Source organism: Myxocyprinus asiaticus, chromosome 11 (genome assembly GCF_019703515.2).
Source record: "Myxocyprinus asiaticus isolate MX2 ecotype Aquarium Trade chromosome 11, UBuf_Myxa_2, whole genome shotgun sequence".
NCBI classification, from domain to species: Eukaryota; Metazoa; Chordata; class Actinopteri; order Cypriniformes; family Catostomidae; genus Myxocyprinus; species Myxocyprinus asiaticus.
Window position 1 is genome coordinate 49,252,530 of NC_059354.1, and position 26,100 is coordinate 49,278,629.

Here is a 26,100-nt window from a genome sequence, read left to right on the forward strand (position 1 = left end):
CTCTCTCTCTCTCTCTCTCCTCTTGCATCACTCCGTGGCGCTTGACGTGTTCTGCTCGGGAGCTGTCCCGGGAAGCACAGTGCTGAAACCGCAGAGCCACTCCGACACCGACCAGCAGAATCTCTGAGATGAGGAGTGCTCACGGTGGTCTTGGATTATGAATCCCTGATGAATTACCCCGAAGAACCGCACACATCCAGAATGACGCAGATGCGCAGGAAAGCGTCCGTATAATGACACATATCAACCATCGTCCTAGGTAGATTTATAAAGCGCTGCAGAATAACATTCGACCCGCATTTGATATAAATATAGTACGACACAACCGAAGAGATGCGTCCAGAAGTGTTTGGAAGTATTTGCTTTTGCCCAAGGTATCTGAAACCTTTAGGTGCATTTACAAAACCTACCTGAAAGAGCTTTTAAGATGATCATCTGAAGGTGGACCTGGCCGAAAATGATGATGCAAATGCTTTAACACTAATGTGACATGGTACTTTGAAGCGTTACGGGAAGAGTTCTGCTTCTTTTTAATAATTGGAGACCCAGGACAAGAGCTGGATTACAAACACAACAGGAAAGCATTGATTTTCTTGAATAATCATATGGCTTCCGACACATGTCTTCTGCTCTTTTGTACCAGTGGAATTACATTTGCATGAACTTAGGAAGAATAGTTGAATTCTGACCCAAAGTATGCATATGCATATTTTTAAGATTCAACCTTGAATGTTTTGCATGTAAAAAATGTAAATGGACTTCTTCTTATAGTTGCATACTGAACAGTGAGCAGTTAAGCATCTATTTTCAGTCAGCAATGGCAGAACCAAAGCCTAAAATCTGAATTTACAATTGAAAATTTAAAACTATTCTTAGGCTGCCTTACAAGCACTGTTATTTCCTTCAGGAACTAATAAATAAAACCTCTGGAATTCATTTTTGAGATTTAGATGAAGACACCTGACTGAGTCTGGCACCATAAAGGGTCAGCAAGCTTGTGGAATAATAACCATGGCTTTAGTTTAGTCTAAACTAAAAGGTACCCCAAAACTTAGCCTGGAAAGTGTCACTGGACTTTATTTCTCCTCTTTTTGGCTGAGGTGCGGTCACGGGATGCTGAAGAGCCGCTGTTGTGTCCTCTTCAGTGACCTCAAGCTGTTTTTGCTCAGGCCACAGGCTCCTACAGGCCCCATGAGTGGACAAACATCCAGAATCACTCCTTATGCGGCCTCAGATAATAACAACACCCTAAGGGCCCACCGGCTCCAACACTGGAGTACCCCGTCCACAGAGGACACTGTTGGGCTAGAGGCAGTGACGGACGGTTCGGGGTGGACGGGCACTGCAGCGGACCTCTACCCAGCAGCCGATGAGTTCTCAAAGGACAGAAGGGATGAGAGGTTTTCATTCATCAGTTATGCTGAAGGGACCCCCGTGTGCAGGATATGCTTCCAAGGGCCGGAACAGGTAAATAACTATACAATTAAGCAAGTGTTTATGATAAATAAATTCCATTTAGCCATAATAATAAAAAAACACATTCAAGACTACTCTCACTAGGCCAACCTTTCAAACTTTCATTGCCTGCATTTATTTAAACAGGGTTCTTCCTACACTTTCTGACTAATGGATTTCTATGTCTTTTCTCAAGCCCTTTGTGACCATAAAAAAACTTGTTGCACTCATTCATTGGTGAACAAATTGTTTATTTTACTATATAGAAATTTCCATGAATTTTCATGGATAATTTTTTTAATCTATTTTTTTATTGTCCAAACTGTCTACATTTTTCACGGCAATGGGTCATGCTTATTCACTATTGAAATTTACATGACTTTTTTCCAGGACCCTTTAAGATTTTATGCATTTTTATGACTTTTCATGCAAAAGTTTTTATTTTATTTTTTATTTTTAGTGTAATGATATATTTAAAAAATTTCATTGGAATTTGACTTTCTTATTAAATATATACATTTACATGACTTTCAAGGAATCTTTAAGATTTCATGAATTTCTATGACTTTTCATGGAGAGAAAAACTTTTCACCAGTTTATTCACTATAGAAATTTCCATGACTTTTTAAGCTTTTATGAATTCCAATTCCCATCCTATTTCCAAATTTTCCATTAAAATGAGACATTTTATTCACTTTCTTGTTGCCATGATATTTTTTTGACTTTTTAAGATTGTATTAAAATTTGTAATAAATTTTTGTGAAAAAAAAAAAAAACAAATCCATACTTTGATTTTGCACGGAAAAAAAAAAACTTTTATTTGTATTTTTTTGGGGGGGGGGGGAATTTTCTCTCCTTTTTGGAATGCCCAATTCCCAATGAGTCCTTGTGGTCACGTAGTGACTCGCATCAATCCGAGTGGCGGAGGATGAATCTCAGTTGCCTCCGTGTCTGAGACCGTCAATCCGCGCATCTTATCATGTGGCTTGTTGAGCACGTTACCGTGGAGACATAGCGCGAGTGGAGGCTTCACACTATTCTCCACGGCATCCACGCACAACTCACCACACGCCCCACCGAGAGCAAGAACCACATTATAGCGACCACAAGGAGGTTAACCCAACGTGACTCTACCCTCCCTAGCAACCGGGCCAATTGGTTGCTTAGGAAGCCTGACTGGAGTCACTCAGCACGCCCTGGATTTGAAGTTGTGACTCCAGGTGTGGTAGTCAGCGTCTTTACTCACTGAGCTACCCAGGCCCCCTGAAAATAGCTTTTTGAATGTACAATATCTTTTAAGGTAAATGGCTGCACGGAATTTATTTACGTACATTTGACATAAATATCATGATATATACACTTGATATATGTTATGAAGACTAATTTTTTTGGTTAAAAGAGGTCAACTATATAAAGTAAAATAAATAAATCCTGTACATACAACAAGATCCTATCATGTACATTCTACTGGATTAAAATATGTACATGAGGCTTCTTTTAATTGGGTTGAAAAGGCTCATTATTTTTTAGTTAAAAGAGGTCAACTATATTGAGTAAAATAAATAGATTCAGCAAGATCCTATCATGTTCATTCTACTTGATTAAAATGTGTACATCATGCTCAGTATTCACCAACATCAATCCATTATCCAACGGGGTACAGCTGTAGCAGAACGAAAGAACCTCATGATTGTTAAGTCATGCCCTTTCACTTGGCAGTGGAGCCTTTAGTCTAATGCTTGTTGTTTTAGCAGGAAAACTGTAGCTCAGACTCAGAGCAGGACTCATTAAATCATTCATGATATGCAAATTGGTTCCAGCTTCAAATACCTCTGCACCGTCATTACCCAAAGGGAAGCAGATTCACCAGCATTTTATATCTGAAAGACGTTTATTTCACACTTCTTTCAGTGAGGTAGTGCCAAGTCAGAGTAAATGAAAAAAACACTGGAGTGAGGTGTATCACAGCCCAACAAGCGGGTTAAAGTAGCTCCTACCTGAGGTGAGCCTTCACCTGTATTGAAACAAAGTAACCTGACCCAGGTGAGCAGAGAAGGATAGATAACTTTCATCCAGTGAGGATAACAAGTGCATACAGTTTAGCTGTCACATTAATATTGGAGGAAGTTGCGCATCACAAAAGGTCAAAATGAGCAAAATGAACAGTAAAAGCTTTTGTTGTAGCCAAGACTGTAAGGCTTGTATCATAAAAGGAGTGACATCTTGTGTTTGCAGATACATTTCCCTTGTTTATGAATTAGAGAAAGTCCCTCTAAGGCACTCAGTGTTTAATTAACTGCTCTGACACAACTTCAAGTCTAATTGTAAACCAACAATTGTGCTCATCCAATTATGAGACTGTTGCCCCAAAGCAAACAGCGTGATATCTTTGAAAAGCTCTGCAGTAAATGTAAAGCACAGAAATGTGAGTGTAGACAAACCTAATGGAATGATTTCAGACGATTCTTCCAGTTAGTGAGTGATACAGTTTGCTTTCTTGTTGATACTTAAAGGGATAGTTCAGCCAAAAATGAAAATTCTCTCATTATTTACTCACCCTCATGATATCCCAGGTGTGTATGACTTTCTGTCTTCACCAGAACACATTTAAAGAAATATAGAAAAATATCTCAGCTCAGTAGGTCCTTAAAATGCAAGTGGATGGTGATTTCTCTTTTGAAGCTCCAAAAATCACAGACAGTCAGCATAAACGTCATCCATATGATTCCGGCAGTTAAATTAATGTCTTCTAAAGTGATACAATCACTTTTGGTGCGAAAAAGGTCAATACGTAAGTACTTTTTAAACTCTAAATCATGCTTCCATTGTGCAGCGGTATACACGTATGATGTAATCACATTGGCATGTTCACGTGAGAACTGACGCATGTGCGTCAGAGCAGCGCTGTTTACAAGTGAGAAGGAGGAACGCTGTACAGAGCTTCATTGGTTTTGGTTTAGATTTGGATTTATCTGTTTCTTTACACACAATGGTGCGTTTGTGTGCTTATCCTGGATGTCTCAACTGAGTGGAGAGCACGAGATTGCCTCGGTATCCATGGCAACGTGAATACGTCACAGCAGGAGAGACCACATGAACTCAGCCCTCTCGTGAATATTACAGGAATCGTTGGATTAAAAATACTTAAATATTGATCTTTTGTCCCACCAAAAGTAATCATATCACTTTAGAAGACATTAATTTAACTGCTGGAGTCGCATGGATGATGTTTATGCTGACTGTCTGTGATTTTTGGAGCTTCAAAAATCAGATCACCATCCACTTGCATTTTAAGGACCTACTGAGCTGAGATATTTTTCTACATTTCTTTAAATGTGTTCTGGTGAAGACAGAAAGTCATACACATCTGGGATAACATGCGGGTGAGTAAATAATGAGAGAATTTTCATTTTTGGGTGAACTGTCCCTTTAATTAGAAGAAAGACAGTGGCAGTGCTGTAGTTGGGTATTTACGCAAAAACATTTGTGTAAACAACAATCACTAATGAATTTTCGTAATACATCAGCTAAAATCCAGTGACTTAAAGTGGGTTTTTTTCATCATCATTCTTAATGAGGATGCCTTTTGGCCTGTCCCAAGCCTGTGTTTCCAACTTCTTCTTGGGTCTAACATGCACATATAAAAAAAATGCACATTTTGATTAAAAAATAAAAAATAAAAAATTATACACTGGAAATATTAGTATTTAGAATTTATTCTTTCTATATATATTTTTATGTTTAAGTGCACATAACATATTTTTTAAAGACATAAAGTTGAGTCCCGAAGTTATATGTGAACAATGCTACCATCACAACTTATTAAAACAATGTACAATTCCATGAATAAAAAACACTGTCAAAATTATATCATCATCCTTTCAGGATGTGAACTCCTATTCCACATCCACACTAATAGGTTTCGTTTAAAAAAGCATTAAATTCACTATGTTTTGCTCTTCTGTCCACACTAAGATGCCGTTTTTGGCCAGTGAAATCTGTGCTTTTCGAAAACGCTCTTCCAAGTGGATAGATTTGTAAATGCATTCTTCGCGTTGTAGTGTGGACAGGGAAAACAGAGATATTAGATTTTTTGGTCATGTGATGCAGTTATGTGATCTATTCAAACCAAAACTATCAAGATAGCGGACCATGTTGTAGTGGCATTGTTGTGCCTGCTATCCACTTTGATAGCGCTGTTAAAGATAAATGTTACTTTGTACAGTCTTCCTTCAAAGGCAATGGGAAGTTTACTCGGAATTGCTGTCCGGCGGCATTTCAGACCACGCTGCTTACATTTTTTCTGCATGCACAGTAAGGGGCTTTAAGCATTTTCAGATGATTTAGAGTGGACGAGCGACTTTTTGAAAACGGCAGTGAGGACTGAGGGCGTTTCGAAAACGAAAATGCCATTTTCAAAAGAATGTGGATGTAGCCCCAGTGACTCCTTTTTTATGACTTTATCTTATATTTTGTTAGGTTTGTCAGTAGGGTACAATCTTAACTTGCTATTCCTGTTACCATGATGATATCTAGAAAACACCTGATAGTTAAAAAGTTGACCTTGTGGAACCTTATACAAACCGTGTAGTGTCATGACCGTGAGCATAAATCTAGTAATGGCTAAATGTACTGAAAAACTGTCAACCTTGTTACGGCATAGCTACATCCCAACACATCTTATAAATTTTGAATTTAGCTTGAGATGGCACAGTGCAATTAAACACTCAAAGACATGCTTTTTCTGATAGGATATTTTAAATTTTACATAAATTTACTTTTAAAAATCACGTTTTGGAAAAGGAAAATGCACAGATTTATCTGAATGACCCTGCCACAAAACTTAAATATTGTATATTTATATATACGTAACCAGGTAAAGCCTGGCCAGAAACATATTTTATGCAAGCACAAGTACACAGAGGTGAGCGCTTGGCCAGCGCATTGCTAATGTGCATTTTTGCGTTACTGTGCCGGTAACATACCTCAGTACTCAAGGGGGCGATAGAGTTACCTTCAAAAGTCTGTGCCATTAAACTGGACGTGTTATTATTCAGGTAAGTTGCTAAAAATATATTGACTTTATCTAATTTGCTCAGCAGTATTCTCTTCGAACTATTGCTCCTCCATGACAGTAGTTGACTTGAAAGCTATGGCGCCCCTTGTGGCAACTTTGAGAATGCAATGCACACATGTGCTGTGTTATGAATTGGGTTTAGACACATTTTGGAATGCTCAATGCACAAAAATCAATCTTGTGTACCTAGAAGACTAATGTTATTGAAATTTATATTAAGGACACAGGAAATAACTATAAGTTTATTACCAATTAAAACAATATTCCCAAGAAACAAATGTAACAGGGAAAGGGAAATATACACCTGTAATATTTCTTAATAAATTGCCAGTTTTTATTTAAAGGGGTAGTTCACCCAAAAATGAAAATTCTCTCATCATTTACTCTCCCTCATACCATCCCAGATGTGTATGACTTTCTTTCTTTTGCAGATCACAAACAAAGATTTTTAGAAGACTATTTCAGCTCTGTAGGTCCATATAATGCAAGTGAATGGTGATCAGACCTTTGTAGCTCCAAAATGCACATAAAGTCGGCATAAAATAAAACTTTAAGACTCCTGTGGTTAAATCCATGTCTTCTGAAGTGATATGATAGGTGTGGGTGAGAAACAGATATATATTTAAGTCTTTATTTTTTCTTCCCAATTTAGAATTCCCAATTCCCAATGCGCTCTAAGTCCTCGTGGACGAATCTCAGTTGCCTCCACGTCTGAGACCGTCAATCCGTGCATCTTATCACGTGGCTTGTTGAGCGCATTACCGTGGTGACCTAGCATGTGTGGAGGCTCACGCTATTCTCCACGGCATCCACGCACAACTCCCCACCGCCCCACCGAGAGTGAAAACCACATTATAGCGACTAATAGGAGGTTACCCCATGTGACTCTACCCTCCCTAGCAACCATGGCAATTGGTTGCTATGGAAGCCTGACTGGAGTCACTCAACACGCCCTGGATTCAAACTTGCGACTCCAGGTGTGGTAGTCAGCGTCTTGACTCGCTGAGCTACCCAGGCCCCCTCTTCTTTTGTTTTTGACGATTTGCATTCTTTGTGCATATCACCCCCTACTGGGCAGGAAAGGAGACTTTATGGTAAAAACTGACTTAAAAATGTATCTGTTTCTCACCCACACAAATCATATCACTTCAGAAGATATTGATTTAACCAGTGGAGTCATATGGATTACTTTTATGCTGACTTTATGTGCATTTTGGAGCTTCAAAATTTTGGCATCCATTCACTTGCATTGTATGGGATTACAAAGCTGAGAAATTCTTCAAAAAATCTTCGTTTGTGTTCCGCAGAAAGTCAGAAACATTTTGGATCGCACGAGGGTGAATAAATGAAGAGATAATTTTCATTTTAGGGTGAACTATCCCTTTAAGAAGTCTTTAAGCATAAAACATGATTAACAACCGCTCCAACCAAAGTAGTGAAATTTAAAATTCACCTTTATGTTCACTTAATTGTGACTATGTGATACAAGAAAACTATTTAATATGATTTAAATCTTTATAAATTGTGAGTTTCATGTTTTAGCCAAAATATTAAAACATGATGGCAACATGCAAATATATAGCATAGTAGGAATGACCTCAAATAATCCTGTTATCATAGGGAAAATGTAAATGACACTGATCGCATGAAAATTACATGATGGTGATGACATTTTTGGAAAATTATATTACTTGGTTGATCATATGTATCGTGGCGGTTCCGAGTTGAAATGTCCACTATGTGGTGCTAAAAGCAAGATAATGTTCCCCAAAACAGATGCTGTTTTTAAGGTTAATACTATATTGAGTTTTAAATCAACAAAACCGACCTCCCTACCCTAAACCTTAAACCAAACCGATAGTGTCAGAAAAAACAAATGTGAGATGAAGCACACACTCACGTGATTTTGTGGTGCTTCTATGACACTTTTGGCTCAAGTGTCGACTTGCATGCTAAAACAAGTCATGCACTTTAGAAAAAGTGTTTAAATGTCATAATATAGCATTGTGTAAGGACCGGGGCATAAAGAAAGTGTTTATGAACTGATTATATGATTTACTCAGATTATGTGTGAAAGGGAATAAAAGTCATTGTTGTTTTAGCACCTCTAGTGTTCATTTCACTAATGATTCAGATAAGTATATAGTAACGTGATTCTGTGAGACCAGGTTGTTAATACTGGACCATGGCATGCAGAAAGCAAATTGCATTTAGTAAAATAGCTTTAGAAACAACTCAAAAAGTCAAACCCTAGCTCTTCTCAATGCCTTTATGGACATTATTTTGCATCCAGTAATCCTGTGCAATCACTCTCTCTCTCTCTCTCTCTCTCTCTCTCTCTCTCTCTCTCTCTACATTCACAATAACACAGGCGTACACTCCACTTCTCTGCCACATTAAATTCACATCACATTGAATATAGAGACCCAACTACCCTGTTTACCTCCAGCAAGCCGGTGATGGAAATGCTATTTCAGAATTGCTTCAGGCTGTGCTTATGTGGTGCCTTTTGTTGTGGAGTGCATTTGTGTATCATTAAGAGGCAAAGGCTGCCCCTGTCCCACCGTATATTTTGTTATTTATGACTGATTCAATTCATTTAGCTTCTTTAGTACAGCTGGAATATTGTTGAAAAGTGAAAGTAGTTTGTAAACCAAAGTGCCAGGCTTTCAAAAGGTCTTAGATGGCTTGTAATCAGTACAGAAGTGAAGAATGACACACATTTAATAGCACAATATTACTGGCCCAGATTACTTTGTTGCTACTACATAGAGATTTACGAAAAGGATTTAATTTGCTCTTCAGACAGTATGACACACTACATTAGTGCTCGGCCATGCAAAACTCTCAAAATCAAAATCTCTCTGTTACTTTTTGCTACACTATTTAAAGGGTTCACACAAGGTCTTTGAAGTGCTTAAAGTGCTTGAATTTAGCTTTTAGAAATTTAAAAGGTACTAGAATACCTGGAAAATCAGCCTGTTTTGTTGAAGTGCTCTAATGTGCTTGAGATTAAAACAGAACATTTCTTCCGTGTAATGTGTGTCCATCAAAGATGAGATCCACGCACTCTACTTTCATTGAATAATGTGTCTTTTTAAATGTATATTTTCCTCGCAAAAAAAGGCCCTGAGTTAGAAACAAGTACAGCTGTCCTTTGCATGTTCTAGAGGAGTTTTGATTGCAACCCATCATATTTTTCAGGATATGTTCCGTTCTGAACTTTGAGCATTTATATTGTGTATTATATCGAATTGAGATTATATCGAATCATGAACTTCATATTGAACATCGAACCTAATCGTAAGATAACCATTATCGTCCTACCCCTAACACATTCGTCTAAAATATATATGTTGATGTTGATTATAAAAAGGTCCATGGACATGCTATAGGTCAACTACATAGTTATCTTTGTAATGTGTCTTAATCTGCTTTAAAATTGCCATTAAGATGCAGATCTTCTCAAAAATCCTTAAGCATTCCAAATTTCAGACATGAGTGGCTGCCAGCTCATTTAATTTAAACAGTGTCCCTCATGGTTTCTCTTTTTTTCTGGAAGTTAAGCTATTAGATTCCCTCCGTAAGTCTCCACCCACCCAGCAATGGCTCAAGTGCTTGTTTATTTCTGAGTCATACTTATTCATAATTCACAACAGCACACAACTGACACAGTTTAATCTGGCATTACAATCTGACTAAGGTACTTTGTGTACGGCCTGTAAATACAATGCACTAACAGCGACATATTTTTAGATCAGAGGTCAACAACCTTTCTGACATGACGTGCCTCTTCCATTCCTGTCTATTGCCTACACAGGGACCTGATTTCTTAGGCAGCATCCAAACCCAAAAGGAACCTCATAAGTGACAGATTGGGAACACACTATATAGTCAGCAATTCTGTGTATAATACAAACAGCACTCCCCACGCGAAGAGCATGCACAGACAATTTCAAAACATAACTAGGTTGGCAATAGTTACAGTGATGTTTGCTTTGGCAAGCACCCCTAATACACAGCTATCAGTATCGATATATTAATCATATTAAATCATCATTAATATGATAATATTTCTCACACTCTTCTCGCTCTCTTGTGTGTGACCCCTGCATTCGAGTGAAGAGATGTTTGATAGTGTCAGTGACACTCAGAGAAAGCATTAGGTGAAACAGACTGTCACAGTTGCAACGAGAGCCTCATTTATGCTGCTCTCTCGCTGCCCTGAGAACATGGAGGTAGATCAGGCTGCAGGTTTGGCCGTGCTCTGTCTCCTCCTGTGCTGCCTTCATCTCATTGGCTGCTCCTGCTCTCCTCATACTGTCCGGCCAACTTATTCCCACTAAGTCCATCTGCAGACAGGCCTGTGTCTGTACCAACACTCCCTCTCCATTTCCTCTGATGCTGTGACGGAGGTGCTGCTCTGTTGGCTGAGGAGCATCAGGGTCATGCTTATGTAATATTCATGTAAATTCAGCTCGACGCGGCTTTTACTGAGAGCTGCACTACTTGGCGGACAGAGACAGACCCATGGGGAAAAAAACACAAATGAGATCTCTTTACTACCTCAACTGTTTGTCCTAGACAGCAATGAGATTAAATGGAGAGCAAATTGATACTTCTACTCAGATTGTTCTACTGAGGAAAAAGACTCCAGTAATTTCACGTGTGTCTCCTCTAAAGGCTCAAATGAAATCTCAATGATGTCTCAAGGTGTGCTCAGACTTTCCATAACAGGAATCTCAATAAGACCTCAAACATTTTTCACTCCATCAATCCAAATTATCTGAGCTAATCAAAAGGCTGAAATCTCAATTTGACCTCAAACATTTCTCATTAAATTCTTCCTCCAAATCATGTTAAAAGAAAAGATTTTGAATGCTCTGATTTTATGCACATTTCACAGAGAGAATAAGTTGTGTGTGTGTGTCTCTCAGCGTGTTGCTAGCGCGTTTGGTGCAAGGTGAGTGCTCACACAGTGTCACACCTGTTCATGTGTCTACTCTTTAGTTATGCTTCACAGACTCGACAGTCTGCATCAATATGCATTGTTTTAACAGTGTGGTGTTCTAGCAGCAGATGTGAATTTCACTCACACATAACTCAATACAATGCCAAAACACTGTTCAGTCATCCTAACACTACACAAGACACACACTCAGGCTCTGTTCCAAAAGTGAGCTGGCATGCTGTCTACTGCCTACATATGCAACTGACTTCCAAGGCAGTATCCTGACTAAAATTGAAGTCAAGGAACATCTACTGTATGATCTGACCACAGTCAAATAAAAATCAGCACACAGTCAAGTGACGCTATGCGAAGGTTGATTGCTTGAAGGCAAGCTCCGCTTAAACTTTGTTACAATTATCCTTTAAAGCAATATTTTGTATTTTTTTTTTCTCCCCAATTTGGAATGCCCAATTCCCAATGCGCTCTAAGTCCTCATGGTGGCGTAGTGACTCACCTCAATCCGGGTGGTGGAGGACGAATCTCAGTTGCCTCTGCGTCTGAGACCGTCAATCCGTGCAGCTTATCACGTGGCTTGTTGAGCATGTTACCACGGAGACTTAGCGCGTGTGGAGGCTTCACGCTATTCTCTGTGGCATCCATGCACAATTCACCATGCGCCCCACCGAGAGCGAGAACCACATTATGGCGACCACGAGGAGGTTAACCCAATGTGACTCTACCCACCCTAGCAACCGGGCCAACTGGTTGCTTAGGAAGCCAGCCTGGACTCACTCAGCACACCCTGGATTTGAACTTGCGACTCCAGTTGTGGTAGTCAGCGTCTTTACTTGCTGAGCTACCCAGGCCCCCCCATTTAAGTAATATTAACCAGTGAGAACTTTAATAGTTTTGATTGTTAAACTGTGCTGGGAGGGTAGGATGTCGAAAAATTTAAAATGTGAAATTTTCCACCATGCTCACAAGAATGGATGATGTTGAAAAATGGGTCAAATTTCTGGAGTCGGCCGAAAGAGAGCTACAGGCTAACCCGCTTGCTTCCAAGGCTGATGTGGAACGAGTGTGGGAAAAACTAGAGGATATGGAAAATCGGAGCAGATGTAATAATGTGCGTTTCGTTGGAATCCCCAAGGGAAAGGAAGGTCAAGATATGGTGAGGTTTTTGGAGAGGCTTATTCCGAATTTTATCGACACAGCGGGCTGCCGGTTCAAGATAGAGCGCACACACAGAGCTCTTGGTCAGCTTCTCGGGGCGGGTGACAGACCCCAATCTATCCTGGCAAGATTCTTGCGGTCGGCTGACAGAGACTTTGTTCTAAGAGTGGCGAGGCATAAAGGCAAGTTGTGCTGGGAGGACTACAACATCATGGTTTTTCCGGACTTTGCTAGAGCAACCCAAGCGAGATGGTTTTAAATAGTGTAAAAAATTACTGCACCAACAGAAGGTAAGCTTCGCACTGCTTTATCCTGCTGAGATGAGAATTGAAGCCAAGGATGGACGCAAGACTTTTACATGCCCACGACAAGCTATGACCTTCATTAAATCAATGGTGTGAGTGGGTAATTTTGCCTGCACTTGATCAATACAGACTACATATCGTGCATTTTACTGATGCAGCCTGAGAGGGTTTGTTGTCCTGTTGTCTGCCCACTGGCTCCTGCCTGACTCTCTTTTTTGCCTTTTCTTTTTTCCTCCCTTTTTGACTTGCTGTTGTGCTCATCCATTCACATTGTGGGCTCAATGTTATTGTTTACTGGATCCTATTTAATTTAAATTTTTTATTTTATTGGACACAGGGTAAAAGGTACAGTTTAATGGCACAGTTTATGTTAAGGGAAAAGAAAGGGAAAAGAAGGAAACAAATATGTATATGTAAAAATCACCCGAATTGAGCAATCTGGTAGCAACAATGTCAAGGAAAATCGCGTGAGCGTGCATGGACCATCAAATTTCCGAGCGATGGACACCAGTTGGGACTGTTATGCGCGAGGTTGAAGCACATTGTTTTCTGTTCTGTGGGTTGTTGGGGATTTTGTTGTTGCATCAGTGTTGGTCTGTGGTCTATATAATTTAGCCTTGGGTGCACAATTGTTCTATGTCACACTTTAATATAGGTAAAATGTTTCTCTCCACGTGGAAAGTTAATGGGCTGGGGCACCCTATAAAAAGAAGAAAGGTGGCATCTTTTCATAAGAGTAAAATATTGGATATAGTGTTCCTTCAAGAAACGCACCTTTCACCACAGGAAGCTGAAAAACTTGGCAGGGCATGGGGTGGTTTTGTAGTGCTGGTTCGAGTAAGAGCAGGGGAGTCATCACATTGATAAGTAAGCATTTACAATTTAAATGTCTCAAACAGATCAAAGATAATTTAGGAAGAGACATTATTGTTTTGGCTGAAATACAAGGGCAAAATCCTATTTTGGCTAATATTTATGCACCCAATGCTGATAATCAGAACTTTTTTATAGATCTTGAGGGAACATTACAAGCAGCTGGGGTCCTTAATGATATGGTTTAGGTGGAAACTTCAATCTTTTAATGGATCCAGTCCATGATCATAGTGATGCAAAGGTGTGTAGACCCTTTAGAGCAACGTTGACACTACAGAGGATGTGTAAAAATCTTGGTCTTACAGACATTTGGAGACTCCTGAATCCATCTGGGTGAGACTACACCTTTTTTTTCATTAGTTCATGAGATTTACTCTAGAATATATAGATTATTTTTTTTTATATATCTAAGTCACTTATTCCATCTGTCACTGACTGCTCAATTAGGAATATTTTAGTTTCAGATCATGGTTTGGTGTGTTTAGAGATGTTGCCACATATAGAGAAAAGAAAATCATATAGATGGCTCTTTAATACATCCCTTCTACAGGACCAAGCATTTCAACAAATGTTAAAGACAGAAGTTAATGTTTATGTGGATGGCAATTGGCCCTCAGTGTCCTCTGTGGGTGTGGCATGGGAGGCGCTTATGGCAGTTCTTAGGGGGCAGATCAGATAATATGCCTCATTCATTAAAAAGATCAAAGCACTGGAATTCGGGGGCCTGGGTAGCTCGGTAAGTAAAGACGCTGACTACCACACCTGGAGTTGCAAGTTCGAATCCAGGGTGTGCTGAGTGACTCCAGTCAGGCTTCCTAAGCAACCAATTGGCCCGGTTGCTAGGGAGGGTAGAGTCACATGGGGTAACCTCCTCGTGGTCGCTATAATGTGGTTCGCTTTCGGTGGGGTGCATGGTGAGTTGTGCTTGGATGCCAAGGAGAATAGCATGAGCCTCCACACGCGCTAGGTCTCTGTGGTAACGTGTTCAACAAGCCATGTGCTAAGATGTGAGGATTGACAGTCTCAGACACGGAGGTAACTGGGATTCGTCCTCCGCCACCTGGATTGAGGCGAGTCACTACGCCACCACGAGGACCTAGAGCGCATTTGGAATTGGGCATTCCAAATTGGGGAGAAAAGCACAATAATTCATAGAACTGGAAAAGAGTATTAAAAGTGCTGAAACAGAGCTGAATCGCCGAATGTCATCCAATGGTCTTGGAGAGATGACACAGCTAAAGTATAGGTACAATACTATTTTGTCACAGAAGGTAGAGTTTTGGTTATTCAGGGCAAGACAGACATACTTTGAGTCAGGGGACAAAGCAGGGAAACTCTTGCCAGATACATAAAACAGAGAGTTTTTTTTATCTCCATTCCTTCAGTGAAGTCTTCTGGAGGCAGTATACAGTATTTATTTCTGCCACAGATATTAATAAAGCCTTTGAAGTATTCTATTTAAATTTTTATAGCTCCACGCCTTCGTCTACTGATGAGTATATTAGCAACTCCGTAGAGCCATTAGAACTCCCTAAATTGACAAGTGATCAAAAAGATGTTCTTGACTCTGAAATTACTTCGGTTGTTTTCTGATATTACTAAACAACCATTGCAAACTAATGGATTCATTTTAGATTATTTTTCTCTTGGAAGGGGAACCCGGCAAGGCTGTCCTCTCTCCCCTTTATTGTTCTGTCTTGCCCTGGTACCATTAGCTGACGCAATAAGAAAAGAAGATGATTTTCCTGGTATTGTAGCAGGAGGTGTGGTGCATAAACTTCTTCTTTACGCAAATTATTTATTATTATTTGTCTCCGACCCTAGAAGATCTATGCCTAGCCTACATAAAATTATTAATTATTTCTCCAGATTTTCAGGATACCGGGTGAACTGGTCTAAATCGGAAGGTATTAAGGTATTTTATTTCCAGAAAATCTGAGAGATTTAGTTAGTTAATTTTGACCCATTAATGAAAAGGTTCTCGTGTGATGTTGATAGGTGGGCTTCACTACATTTGTCTTTGACTGAGAAGGTCAGTGTAATAAAAATGAATTGTATCCCCAATTTCATTTAACTACTACAGTCTCTCCCTCTAGAAGTTCCTCTTTCTTATTTTAAACAGTTTGATAGAATATCTGAGTCTTTTATTTGGAATGGTAAACAACCTCGGTTGCATTTCATTAATTTACACAGACCAGTTGACAAAAATTTTTGTTTTACTACTATGCCTTTAGTCTCAGACACCTGGCCCATTGGTCTCTTCCACCTGAGAGAGCCCCTCCCTGGTACCACATTGAACAAGCGGTCCTTGCCCCAATCTCACCATTGCAAAGTCTTTCTATCAAATTGCCTAGAGATGTAAAAATGCATCCCATTAATTCACACTTACATTCAGTGTGGACAAAGGTTTCCCGTATGTTAAATTTTGATACTTACCTAAATGTTTCCTCGAGCATATGGCTGAACCCCAAATTGTGCATTAACATGTCTCCCATTTGCTGGAAAGAATGGATGGAGAGGGGTGTTGCTACACTTGGTGACCTTTATGAAAACGGAGCTTTGAGAACATTTGAAAATATAACACATGAATTTGGGATTTCTAGGTCTCAATTTTTCAGGAATTTACAGCTGCGCCATTTACTTTGTACTATTTTTGGGGGTAGTACACAGCCCCCTAAAGCTGCAGACACCCTCTGCAGCTCACGGCCTTTGGAAAGGGGCATGAAGCGACAGTGTGTTATTCCTCGTTGATTTAGAGTCTTGGTGATGGAGCCTTAACAGCTCTTAAGAGGTTTTGGGAAAGAGATTTAAACTTAGTTATGGAGGATGGGGAGTGGAAAAGAATTTGACAAAATGTTAAAACCATGTTTAGAGTTGCAAGGGTACGACTTATTCAGTTTAGGATTTTGCTTCATTTCTATTGGACTCCCTCTAGATTGTTTAGGATTGGTTTAAAGGACATACCGATCTGATGGCGATGTTAGTTGGAAGATGGAGACATGGCCCATGCTCTGTGATTCTAGAATTCTGGTTAAGAGTACAGAATTTTATCTGTGAGGTTTTAGATACTCAGATACATTTAATTTTGCCCCACACTATGTATTCTGAGTGATGGGGCGGTTATTAAAGTAGGCGACAAATATACAAAAAGCTGAGTCCAAACTACTGTAATGATTGGCAGACAGATAATTCTTAGAGGATGGAAGTCAAAAAGCACTACCTCATTTCAAGAGTGGTTCACCGAATTGGGCAGGGTGGCGGCATTTGAAAAGATGTCACATAAGCAGCTTGGCAGATTGGACATGCATGGGAAGAAATGGGACAAATACATGACCTTTCTGGAAGGCTCTCAGTGAGGACCATGTGGAGAGAGACAAATTTGTGGTAGTAATTGTGGATTCTGTTCTTTGTGGATTTCTTTCTTTTCTATTTATTTGATGATTTTTTATATTTTTGATTTTCTCAAATATATTTTTTGTTTGTTTGTTTGTTTGTTTATATGTGTGCATTGTGTAATTTAGGCTTTGACCACAGGGATGTTTGTTGAGGGACAGGGTGGGTTCGGGGGGGGGCACATATGTTATTCATTGTAGTATTGACAGCATGAACGCCACAGTGGATTTACACAGCAATCTGTCAGTTAGTTTACTGAGATTTGATCAAAGCAGACTGATATTCAGTAACCACCAGTTTTCCATATTGTAGCAGTTAAATTGTTTGCTATCAGAGTGAAATATAGGGCTTTGATGCTTGGAATTCTATTTACAGTTTATAGAGTGTCCATGAGGAAGATGACTTATTCTGATATTTTCAATTCACCCCTTTCTTTATTCCTCTGCTTAAACCGTAAACTGCAGTTTATGTTAAAGAGCAACATAAAAGTGAAAAATAAAATGGAGAGAAGAAACTTGTTTCTCAGCAGACATAATGCCAAAATTAATGGGTGTTTCTTCAACTTTAGGCACTTTCATTTCCCTGGGGTTGAATGTTTCTTAAACTGACTTGGAAATTTTTACCAGGTCTGCATGATTTATTTTTTGGTCTTTTCAAATGCCTTTTATGTACAGATTTTAGCCTCGTCCCAGACCCAGACTTTCAATATTAAACTATGAAAATCCATTATAAAAACACAAATGATTACATTTTTAAAGCTATTATAATCTAAACGAAGATTGAAATAAACATAAGCCATTTCGATATTTACTGTGTGAAAATGATTTCTATCAATTTTTCCAAAATTACGACTGTCCCACAACAATTCCTTAAATTCCAAAACAACGTTTTTTCAAAAGTTAGTGTACTTGTTAATCAAGTGGAGAAAAGTGTCAGTCAAGAGCATGCTTGAGATGAAATATGAGACAAAACTAAGAAAAATCAAGGGAAATATAACTTTTTATTGGACGTCATTTCCAATCAAGCTGTAATTTTGTATCTCAGCTCATCTCTGTGTGTGTGTGTGTGTGTGTGTGTGTGTGTGTATCAGGGCGAGTTGTTGAGTCCATGTCGCTGCAATGGGTCAGTTCGCAGCACTCATCAGTCGTGTCTCATTAAGTGGATCAGCGAGAGAGGCTTGTGGACGTGTGAACTCTGTTACTATAAGTATCAGGTCATCGCCATCAGCACCAAGAACCCACTGCAGGTACAACACAACTGTGAAACACTCAAATGTCAATGGCTTTGTTCACACTGCACCCTATTGCAACCTTTGTTTTTTTGCTGTTCAAACTTCAAACTTGTTGGATAATCCAAAAAAAAAAAAAAAATCAGATTTTTGCTGCCTTTCTGAACAAAGCCATTGTTGCACCATAATACCATAAAAGCAACTACATGTTATTTGTTTTTGGAAAGGATGGTACCACTGAAAAACCATGCACTCTCTCTCTCCTCTCTCTCTCTCTTTCTTTTAATCAAGTGGCAAGCTATCTCCCTCACGGTTATAGAGAAGGTTCAGATTGCAGCGGCTATCTTAGGTTCCCTGTTTCTCATCGCCAGCATCTCATGGCTGGTCTGGTCGTCTCTCAGCCCTTCAGCCAAGTGGCAACGACAAGACCTGCTTTTCCAGATCTGCTACGGGATGTACGGCTTCATGGATGTGGTCTGCATCGGTATGTACAGTGTTACAGTGGTTTATTTATGTTTGGTTATCAATTAGATTTGATCGCTTACATCCACATCTAATCTACTACTAATATAGACTAATCACTCTGAAGCTGCAGGAAAAATGACAGGAAAAGGTGCACCTTGCTCACACAAAACACTACCAAACACAAAACACAAGGAAAAAATGAGTTCACATGACACTGAACAAACAGGCCCAGAGAGTTCCAAAATAATAAGTCCACCTCCATTAATACTAACAGAGAAGGAAATGAGCATAATCCAAAAGAAACTTTTCAAACTGAATCCTAAATGAGATTTCCAATGCTCAAAGAACATTCACCAGAATCCGAGAGATTAGCACAGTATCAAATACTTTGCAATGCTTAAAATCATTCGGCTTTCTGACTGAGCATACAGGAAATGACTGACCCATAAACTTGAGACACTTTGTGTGTCGTATGCAGTGCAAACCAATGGTACTCAAGTATGGTAGATAAGTACAGAAAACGATTCATGCATGATATAATCACAGCAGGAAAGTGCCGCTTTGAGTAAATAGTGACATTTTTGGGTGATCCATTCCTTCACTCTGATGTTGTCCCAAACCCTTATGTCATTTTATATTTTATCATGGAACACAAGCAGAAAATTTAGAAGAATTTTATCCCCTTTTCTCCCAATTTGGAATGCCCAATTCCCACTACTTAGTAGGTCCTCGTGGTGGTGCGGTTACTCACCTCAATCTGGGTGGCGGAGGACAAGTCTCAGTTGCCTCCGCTTCTGAGACCGTCAATCTGCGCATCTTATCACGATACTCGTTGTGCATGACCCCGCGGAGACTCTGCATGTGGAGGCTCATGCTACTCTCTCCGTGATCCACGCACAACTTACCACACGCCCCATTGAGAGCAAGAACCCCTAATCACGACCACAAGGAGGTAACTCCATGTGACTCTACCCTCCCTAGCAACCGGGCCAATTTGGTTGCTTAGGAGACTTGGATATAATAAAAGTAGTCCATATGACTCATGCGCTTTATTCCAAGTCTTCTGAAACCACATGACAGTTTTGTGTGAGGAACAGATGGATATTTAAGTCATTCATTTCTCTCAAATCAAATCATTATGCAGATCTCAAATCAAATTTGACATAAAACCTCGGCTAGAATTGGAATTTAAGGGGTTTTAGGGGCAGAAATGCCAACAAAAATGACAAAAAATGCCCCCAAAATTCAAAATGTGAGGGCAAAAAATGACCTTGTAATATATACTTTATGCTTTTTTTTATAGTACTTGTATAGTTCTTAATACTCTATTATAGTCCTAGTTCTACTGTACATATTATGACAAAATATGAGTTGATGTTGATTTAATTATTAGGGTAAGAAGTGTGTCAATCGATTAATTTTTTATCTAATTAATTACATGATATGTCGATCAATTAATCAAATTAATCGCAATTAATCACAATTAATCGCATATAAATAATTGCTGAGAAAGGCCCTCAAATAACAAGAATTCAATATATTATGATAAAATAATTATAAATATATGATATAATATAAAATAATTATTATTATTATTTTAAATAAATAAATAATAATAATAAATATTTCTGATAATTAAAATACATTACATTATCGTGGCAGATGAGTAAAGCATTAATAAGACAACACAAAAAGTGGCTTTAGACGGCATTTTATTGTTTATTGCCATATTATTGAACATAAGCCTGTCTTTGGTCCACAGTAATCCATTTTGCAACTGAATTTGTCAATTAGTCCAAGATTTATTATAAGGGCTTTTCTAAGGATGTACAATGTACACATGCATCAGACGGACACTTTTAGAGTCTCACTTTGGTTGTCATAAACACTGTGTTTTTAGGTCGCTATTTCAAGTTAAACGTAGTGTGATACTTTGTTAAACACGTCTCGAGATCCCTGCATTCAGAATTGCGCTCCGTCCAGCTTTTTTAAACGCAAGAACGCGTTCTCATCTTGTGCTGTCGCTGTGTGGTTTGTTCTCTGTACAGCTGGAGTTTCACTTACTGCCCTCTGCTGAAAACAGGTGGCACTTCAAGCTTGAATTGCTCTGGTGGTTCCTATGTCCTGGGACGTAATTAATTGAATTATTTAAATGTGTTATTTTTTATAGAATTAATCACCCTGAATTAACACGTTCAATTGACAGTCCTAGTAAGAAGTAATACATTTATATCTATAAAATAAATTATTAAATAATTTATTAAATTGACAAATGGATGAGACACTGAATGAGAACTGCCCTCATAAAAGTAAAAAATGCCCCTGAAAGTCAATTCCACAGGCAAACATCGGCTCTTTTTTTTTTTTTTTTTTTCTCAATCCGGGTGGTGGAGGATGAATCCCAGTTGCCTCCATGTCTGAGACCGTCAACCAGAGCATATTATCATGTGGCTTGTTGAGTGTGTTGCCACGGAGACATAGTGTGTGTGGAGGCTTCACACTATTCTCCGTGGCATCCACGCACAACTCACCACGCACCCCACTGAGAACAAACCACATTATAGCGAGCACAAGGAGGTTACCCCATGTGACTCTACCCTCCCTAGCAACTGGGCCAATTTGGTTGCTTAGGAGACCTGGCTGGAGTCACTCAGCACACCCTGGGGTTCGAACTAGTGAACTCCAGGGGTGATAGCCAGTGTCTTTACCACTGAGCTACCCAGGCCCCCGGCAAATATCGCCACTGACACTGACTTGTGCCATATTTGACAGGGATTTGGAGCAACATGGTGGCGAGTAACTGATGACATTGACAATGAATTTGGACTCTGGTCTGAAAATATAATAATTAACTTCTCTTCTCCACAGCCCTAATAGTCCATGAGGGGCCCTCCGTGTTCCGAATATTTCATCGATGGCAGGCTGTCAATCAACAGTGGAAAGTTTTAAATTATGACAAGAAGACAGACAGTGAGGAGCTGAAGAACAATGAGGAATGGACTCGATCGCTCCTTCACCAGAGAGAGCAAACCGGATTGGACATATCACCTTCGCCTTCATCGCTACTGGCTGCTGCCGGAACGCCCGCCTCTGATGCGGCTGTTAGCACTGCAACCACTAACTCCACCGCGGTCAGGCAGGATTCTTCAGGCACACACCAGAGTGACGCTCATGGAGACAGGGCAGCTCTGCCCAACCAACACTGTCCGTATAACTTCCTTCATTTATTGAGTCATCTGCGGCCTCATGAGCCATGGAGCCCGGTCAGTACTGGCAGTGCTAACACTAACAAACCTAGAGAACTGGTTATGAGAGTCACCACTGTCTGAGGACGCTTGGACTGGAGGCCTTGTGATGGTTGACTCTAAATGTTTTTTCAGCACAAAGAGACAAGCACAGTTTTATCACACTTTCTGCATATTAAAATCCTTGGATTATTTGTGACTGGTGGTCGACCGATATCGGCCATTGCTGATGCCGATATCTAGAGAACAGGGTGGCTGATATGTAGAATTCACATTAATGATGATTGCAAAATTGCTGAATTTAAAGAAATTGTTCTGCCAAAAATGACAATTCTGTCATTATTTACTCACCGTCATTTCATACCAAACCTGTACGTACTTTAGACCAGAAACGTACTTTACGCAAGTAAGCATTCAGATGCGAGAACTTGGCCCACTCATTGCCAACATGCTTAGTGTGCATTCTTGTGTTACTGTGGCGGTAACAAACCCTCAGTTCTCTGTGCCATTAACCCCTCCTTGGTCTTAACGATCAAGTCCTTACGTTGTCATTAAGGGTCAAATTGACCCTTTTTATGTTCAATTTCAAAAGCTTGTAATAAAGGCTCAGTTTGCTCTCTCTCTACTTTTGGTCTTCGTTCGTCTAGGTGCCAGCTAACACTAGAATTTATTTATTTTTTTCTATTTCTCAAATTCTTTCTCTATCACCTTCTATTCCAAGTGGCAACATTCTCAACATTTGTTATGAACTGTGGTCGGACGCATTTTGGAACGCAACAATGCAAGACATCAAGCTTGTGTAAATAGAAGTGTCTGCATTCACACACATGCGTAGAGAGTTTTAGCCCTCAATTCTTTTTCCCGTGGAACACAAACAGATCAAGCACACAAGTCGTAACTAGTTTTATGGGACTTCAGTACTGTTTTTTGGTCCATTTTGTAACTTGGCAAACATGGTCCCTTGTTGGAAAAGTCCTGCAATAAGAAGTCTTCAAAATGTCTCTTTTTGTGTTCCAAAAAAATTATAAAATAATGTTTATAACAATATGAGGGTGAGTAAACAATGACAATTAAGGTGAACTATTCCTTTAAATGAACACTTTTCCCAATATTGACACTGGGAGTAAATGGGTGTAATTTGCGCTTAAAATGGACCTTCCTGAATAAATTCCTCCTGATTCACAAACGCTGCATACACCGCAGATTCGTTAGTTAAATGTGTCTTTGCTAGTTAATTCCTGAATTCCATATAAGGAAGGCTTCAGACTAGGGATGCACAGATCCGGTAGCTGGATTGGTATCAGCTCCGATACTGATGTTTTTACCCGTATCGGTTATCGGTCTGACAAGCCCGATCCAAATCCAATACCACATGTTAGTTACGGTCAATACAGACAAGCTCAAAGAATTACATAAAAACCTTTAAAGCACCATTACATTAGTCCATATGACTAATTTTGTTCAAAGACTCCTGAAAACTGTGTTTAATAAATGAATATACAGTCTGCATCCCGCACAGTGCGCTTCCCTGAATACGTAATATGTTGGCGCTCCACACAAACTTTATCTTAGATGTACAGTAGATGCTACATTGTGGTTCGCTCATAACATGCATTGAGAAGGGCACCGGTTGCGCATTTCACCAGATATTGAATGAGAAGAGAATTAAACTACTGTCAAAATAAAAGCCCTAAGAAATTACAACGTAAACGTATCACTATTGTATAATGATATTTAATAATGAGGCGTATGGATCAGCCCATGATCCTTTCACTGTCTATCCATTATGACTGGCAGCTGTCAATCAATCATCCGTATGACAAATGGCACCCAGGACAGCAGCGCCTGCATTTCTGGGCTAAATCAGTTGAAAAGCACAACTTCTCTTTTTCTAACTATCCCTTTCATGCTTGCCGGTAATGCATGCTTTCGTTTTAAATGCCTTTTGTGAGGATACTGAACATCTCTAATGATCCAACACAGCAGCCTCTGAAAAGGTCCTATCAATTTTGCCTTCTTGAGCTAGACTTGAAAGTCAACATGAAATCAAAATGACCCCATTTACTCAATGTTCCTCGTCTTAATGTAAACAATTCATCAACATGTAAATGTAAAAAAGTTGCTTCCTCCTCTGAAGCAACTTTGCTTTTTGGATGACATCACAAATCCTACATTTTCAACCACTCACATCCAATCACCGGAGTCCATTCTGGTATGTAACACCCACTTGATGATCCAATCATTTTCCTATGGATACAATCATGTTTATGGCTCATTAAGGAAGTTAAATGGGTTGCGAATAGCATTTCATGTTGACTTTAAATGTCCCTTCGGTTAATGCACTTGTGGGTTTGGTCATCACTTACTCACCCTCATGTCATTCCAACTCCATATATTGTTTCTTCAGAACAGTTTTATCAGCTATTGTGCGACTTCAGAGGATTTGGAACATAGAACATAAGTTATAAGTACTTTTTTGGCAAATTTTTTTGTACTGTTTAAAGCTTGACAGTGAAAATATTACTAGAGATCAACTGATATTGTTTTAAATTGACCGATATTAATTATATTTGCATTGAAGTACCGGATAGCTCATATGAATAAGCGATATTAATTCTTGTTTTATTTCTGTTTTAAGACACAATAACAACTTAATTATGCATCACTAAACTCTGAAGGTGAACTGCTTTATAAAACCACCCTTTATACTGTGCACAAAGTAATATTCTGTCCACAAAGAATGAATTTAACTAGTTTTAGTTGCAATATACTGTACACTTATGCACTTAATTATTATTTACGATATATATAACTTTATGGGTAAATCCGATATTAAAGAGCACCTATTATGGTTTTTAAACGTGCCTAATTTTGTTTTAAAGGTCTCATACAATAGATTTACATGCATCCAAGGTCAAAAAACACTTTAATTTGCTCATAATTTAAATTGCAGCGTTACCTTTATTTCCCAGTGTCAAAAACGACTCGTTTATTGATCCGTTCTAAAGGATTCTTTCTAAACTCCTCCTTTCAGAGAGCCTACTCTGCTCTGATTGGTCAGATGTCCCAGTCTGTTGTGATTGGTCTACCGCTTAGTGTAGTGTTTGAGGGCGGGTCAAAGCTGTTCGCGAGCAGCCAATGAAGACCAGAGGCGGGTTTTTTGTTACCAAATTCCGTAGGTTAGTACAGGAAGTAAGTCTGGAATTACTAACGACTCGTTTCAGGTGTTCAGAATCAGTTCTTTCTTTTGGGAGTCAATAACTCCATTTGTCGTGGACTTTTTTTACATTCACAAACAGCTATATAACACACTACATGAAAGGTAATATTTGGAAAACCATAATAGGTGCTCTTTAAAGAATCGTTAACCGATTGTGGAAAAGAGTAAACATTGGTTAAAAATATCGGTCAAACAGATTACAGGTCTTTCTCTACAAATCACCATCAACTTTCCTTGTATGAAAAACAGAAGTTTAGACATTCTGCCTAAAATCTACTACTGTGTTTCTCAGAAGAAAACAAGACATGAGGTTGAGTAACTGATTGGGGGGGGTAAACTATAGCTTTTAAACAGTCCCTGCTGTCTCAGTTTACTTGTTTTGCTATTATATATTTCAAATTAACTGTATGAACTTTTACATGGTGTGCTGAGATCCATATTTTTGTCATGTTGCCATTTCATATCCACTGGAAAAATAAAATCAATGCAGAAAATGACAAACATCAGCATGAAACATTTATTATAGGCTTTTTCTCATGTTGGACCTTCAAAATCCATTCCTAGAGCCTCTTGGCCATTTTTGCTCACTACTGTTACGCATCTCAGTACCTGTAGGGCTTCAGGTAACTCTTGAGTGCTGAATAATTCAGTTGATGAAGTACTGCTATCAATGGGAAGGAGTTCAAATAACAGTCCGTCCACAGAATTGAGCTCA

General features: G+C 39.2%; 1 protein-coding gene across 1 annotated transcript; it reads left to right on the top strand.

The window, feature by feature from the left end:
* Positions 1-49: 49 nt before the first annotated feature.
* Positions 50-25,900, top strand: marchf4b (membrane associated ring-CH-type finger 4b). The gene is made up of 4 exons (XM_051710682.1): positions 50-1,467; positions 18,318-18,473; positions 18,747-18,939; positions 21,789-25,900. Exons 1-4 carry the CDS (start codon positions 1,114-1,116, stop codon positions 22,247-22,249), a joined length of 1,164 nt encoding a protein of 387 aa, XP_051566642.1. The 5' UTR covers positions 50-1,113; the 3' UTR covers positions 22,250-25,900.
* The last annotated feature ends 200 nt before the right edge of the window (positions 25,901-26,100 follow it).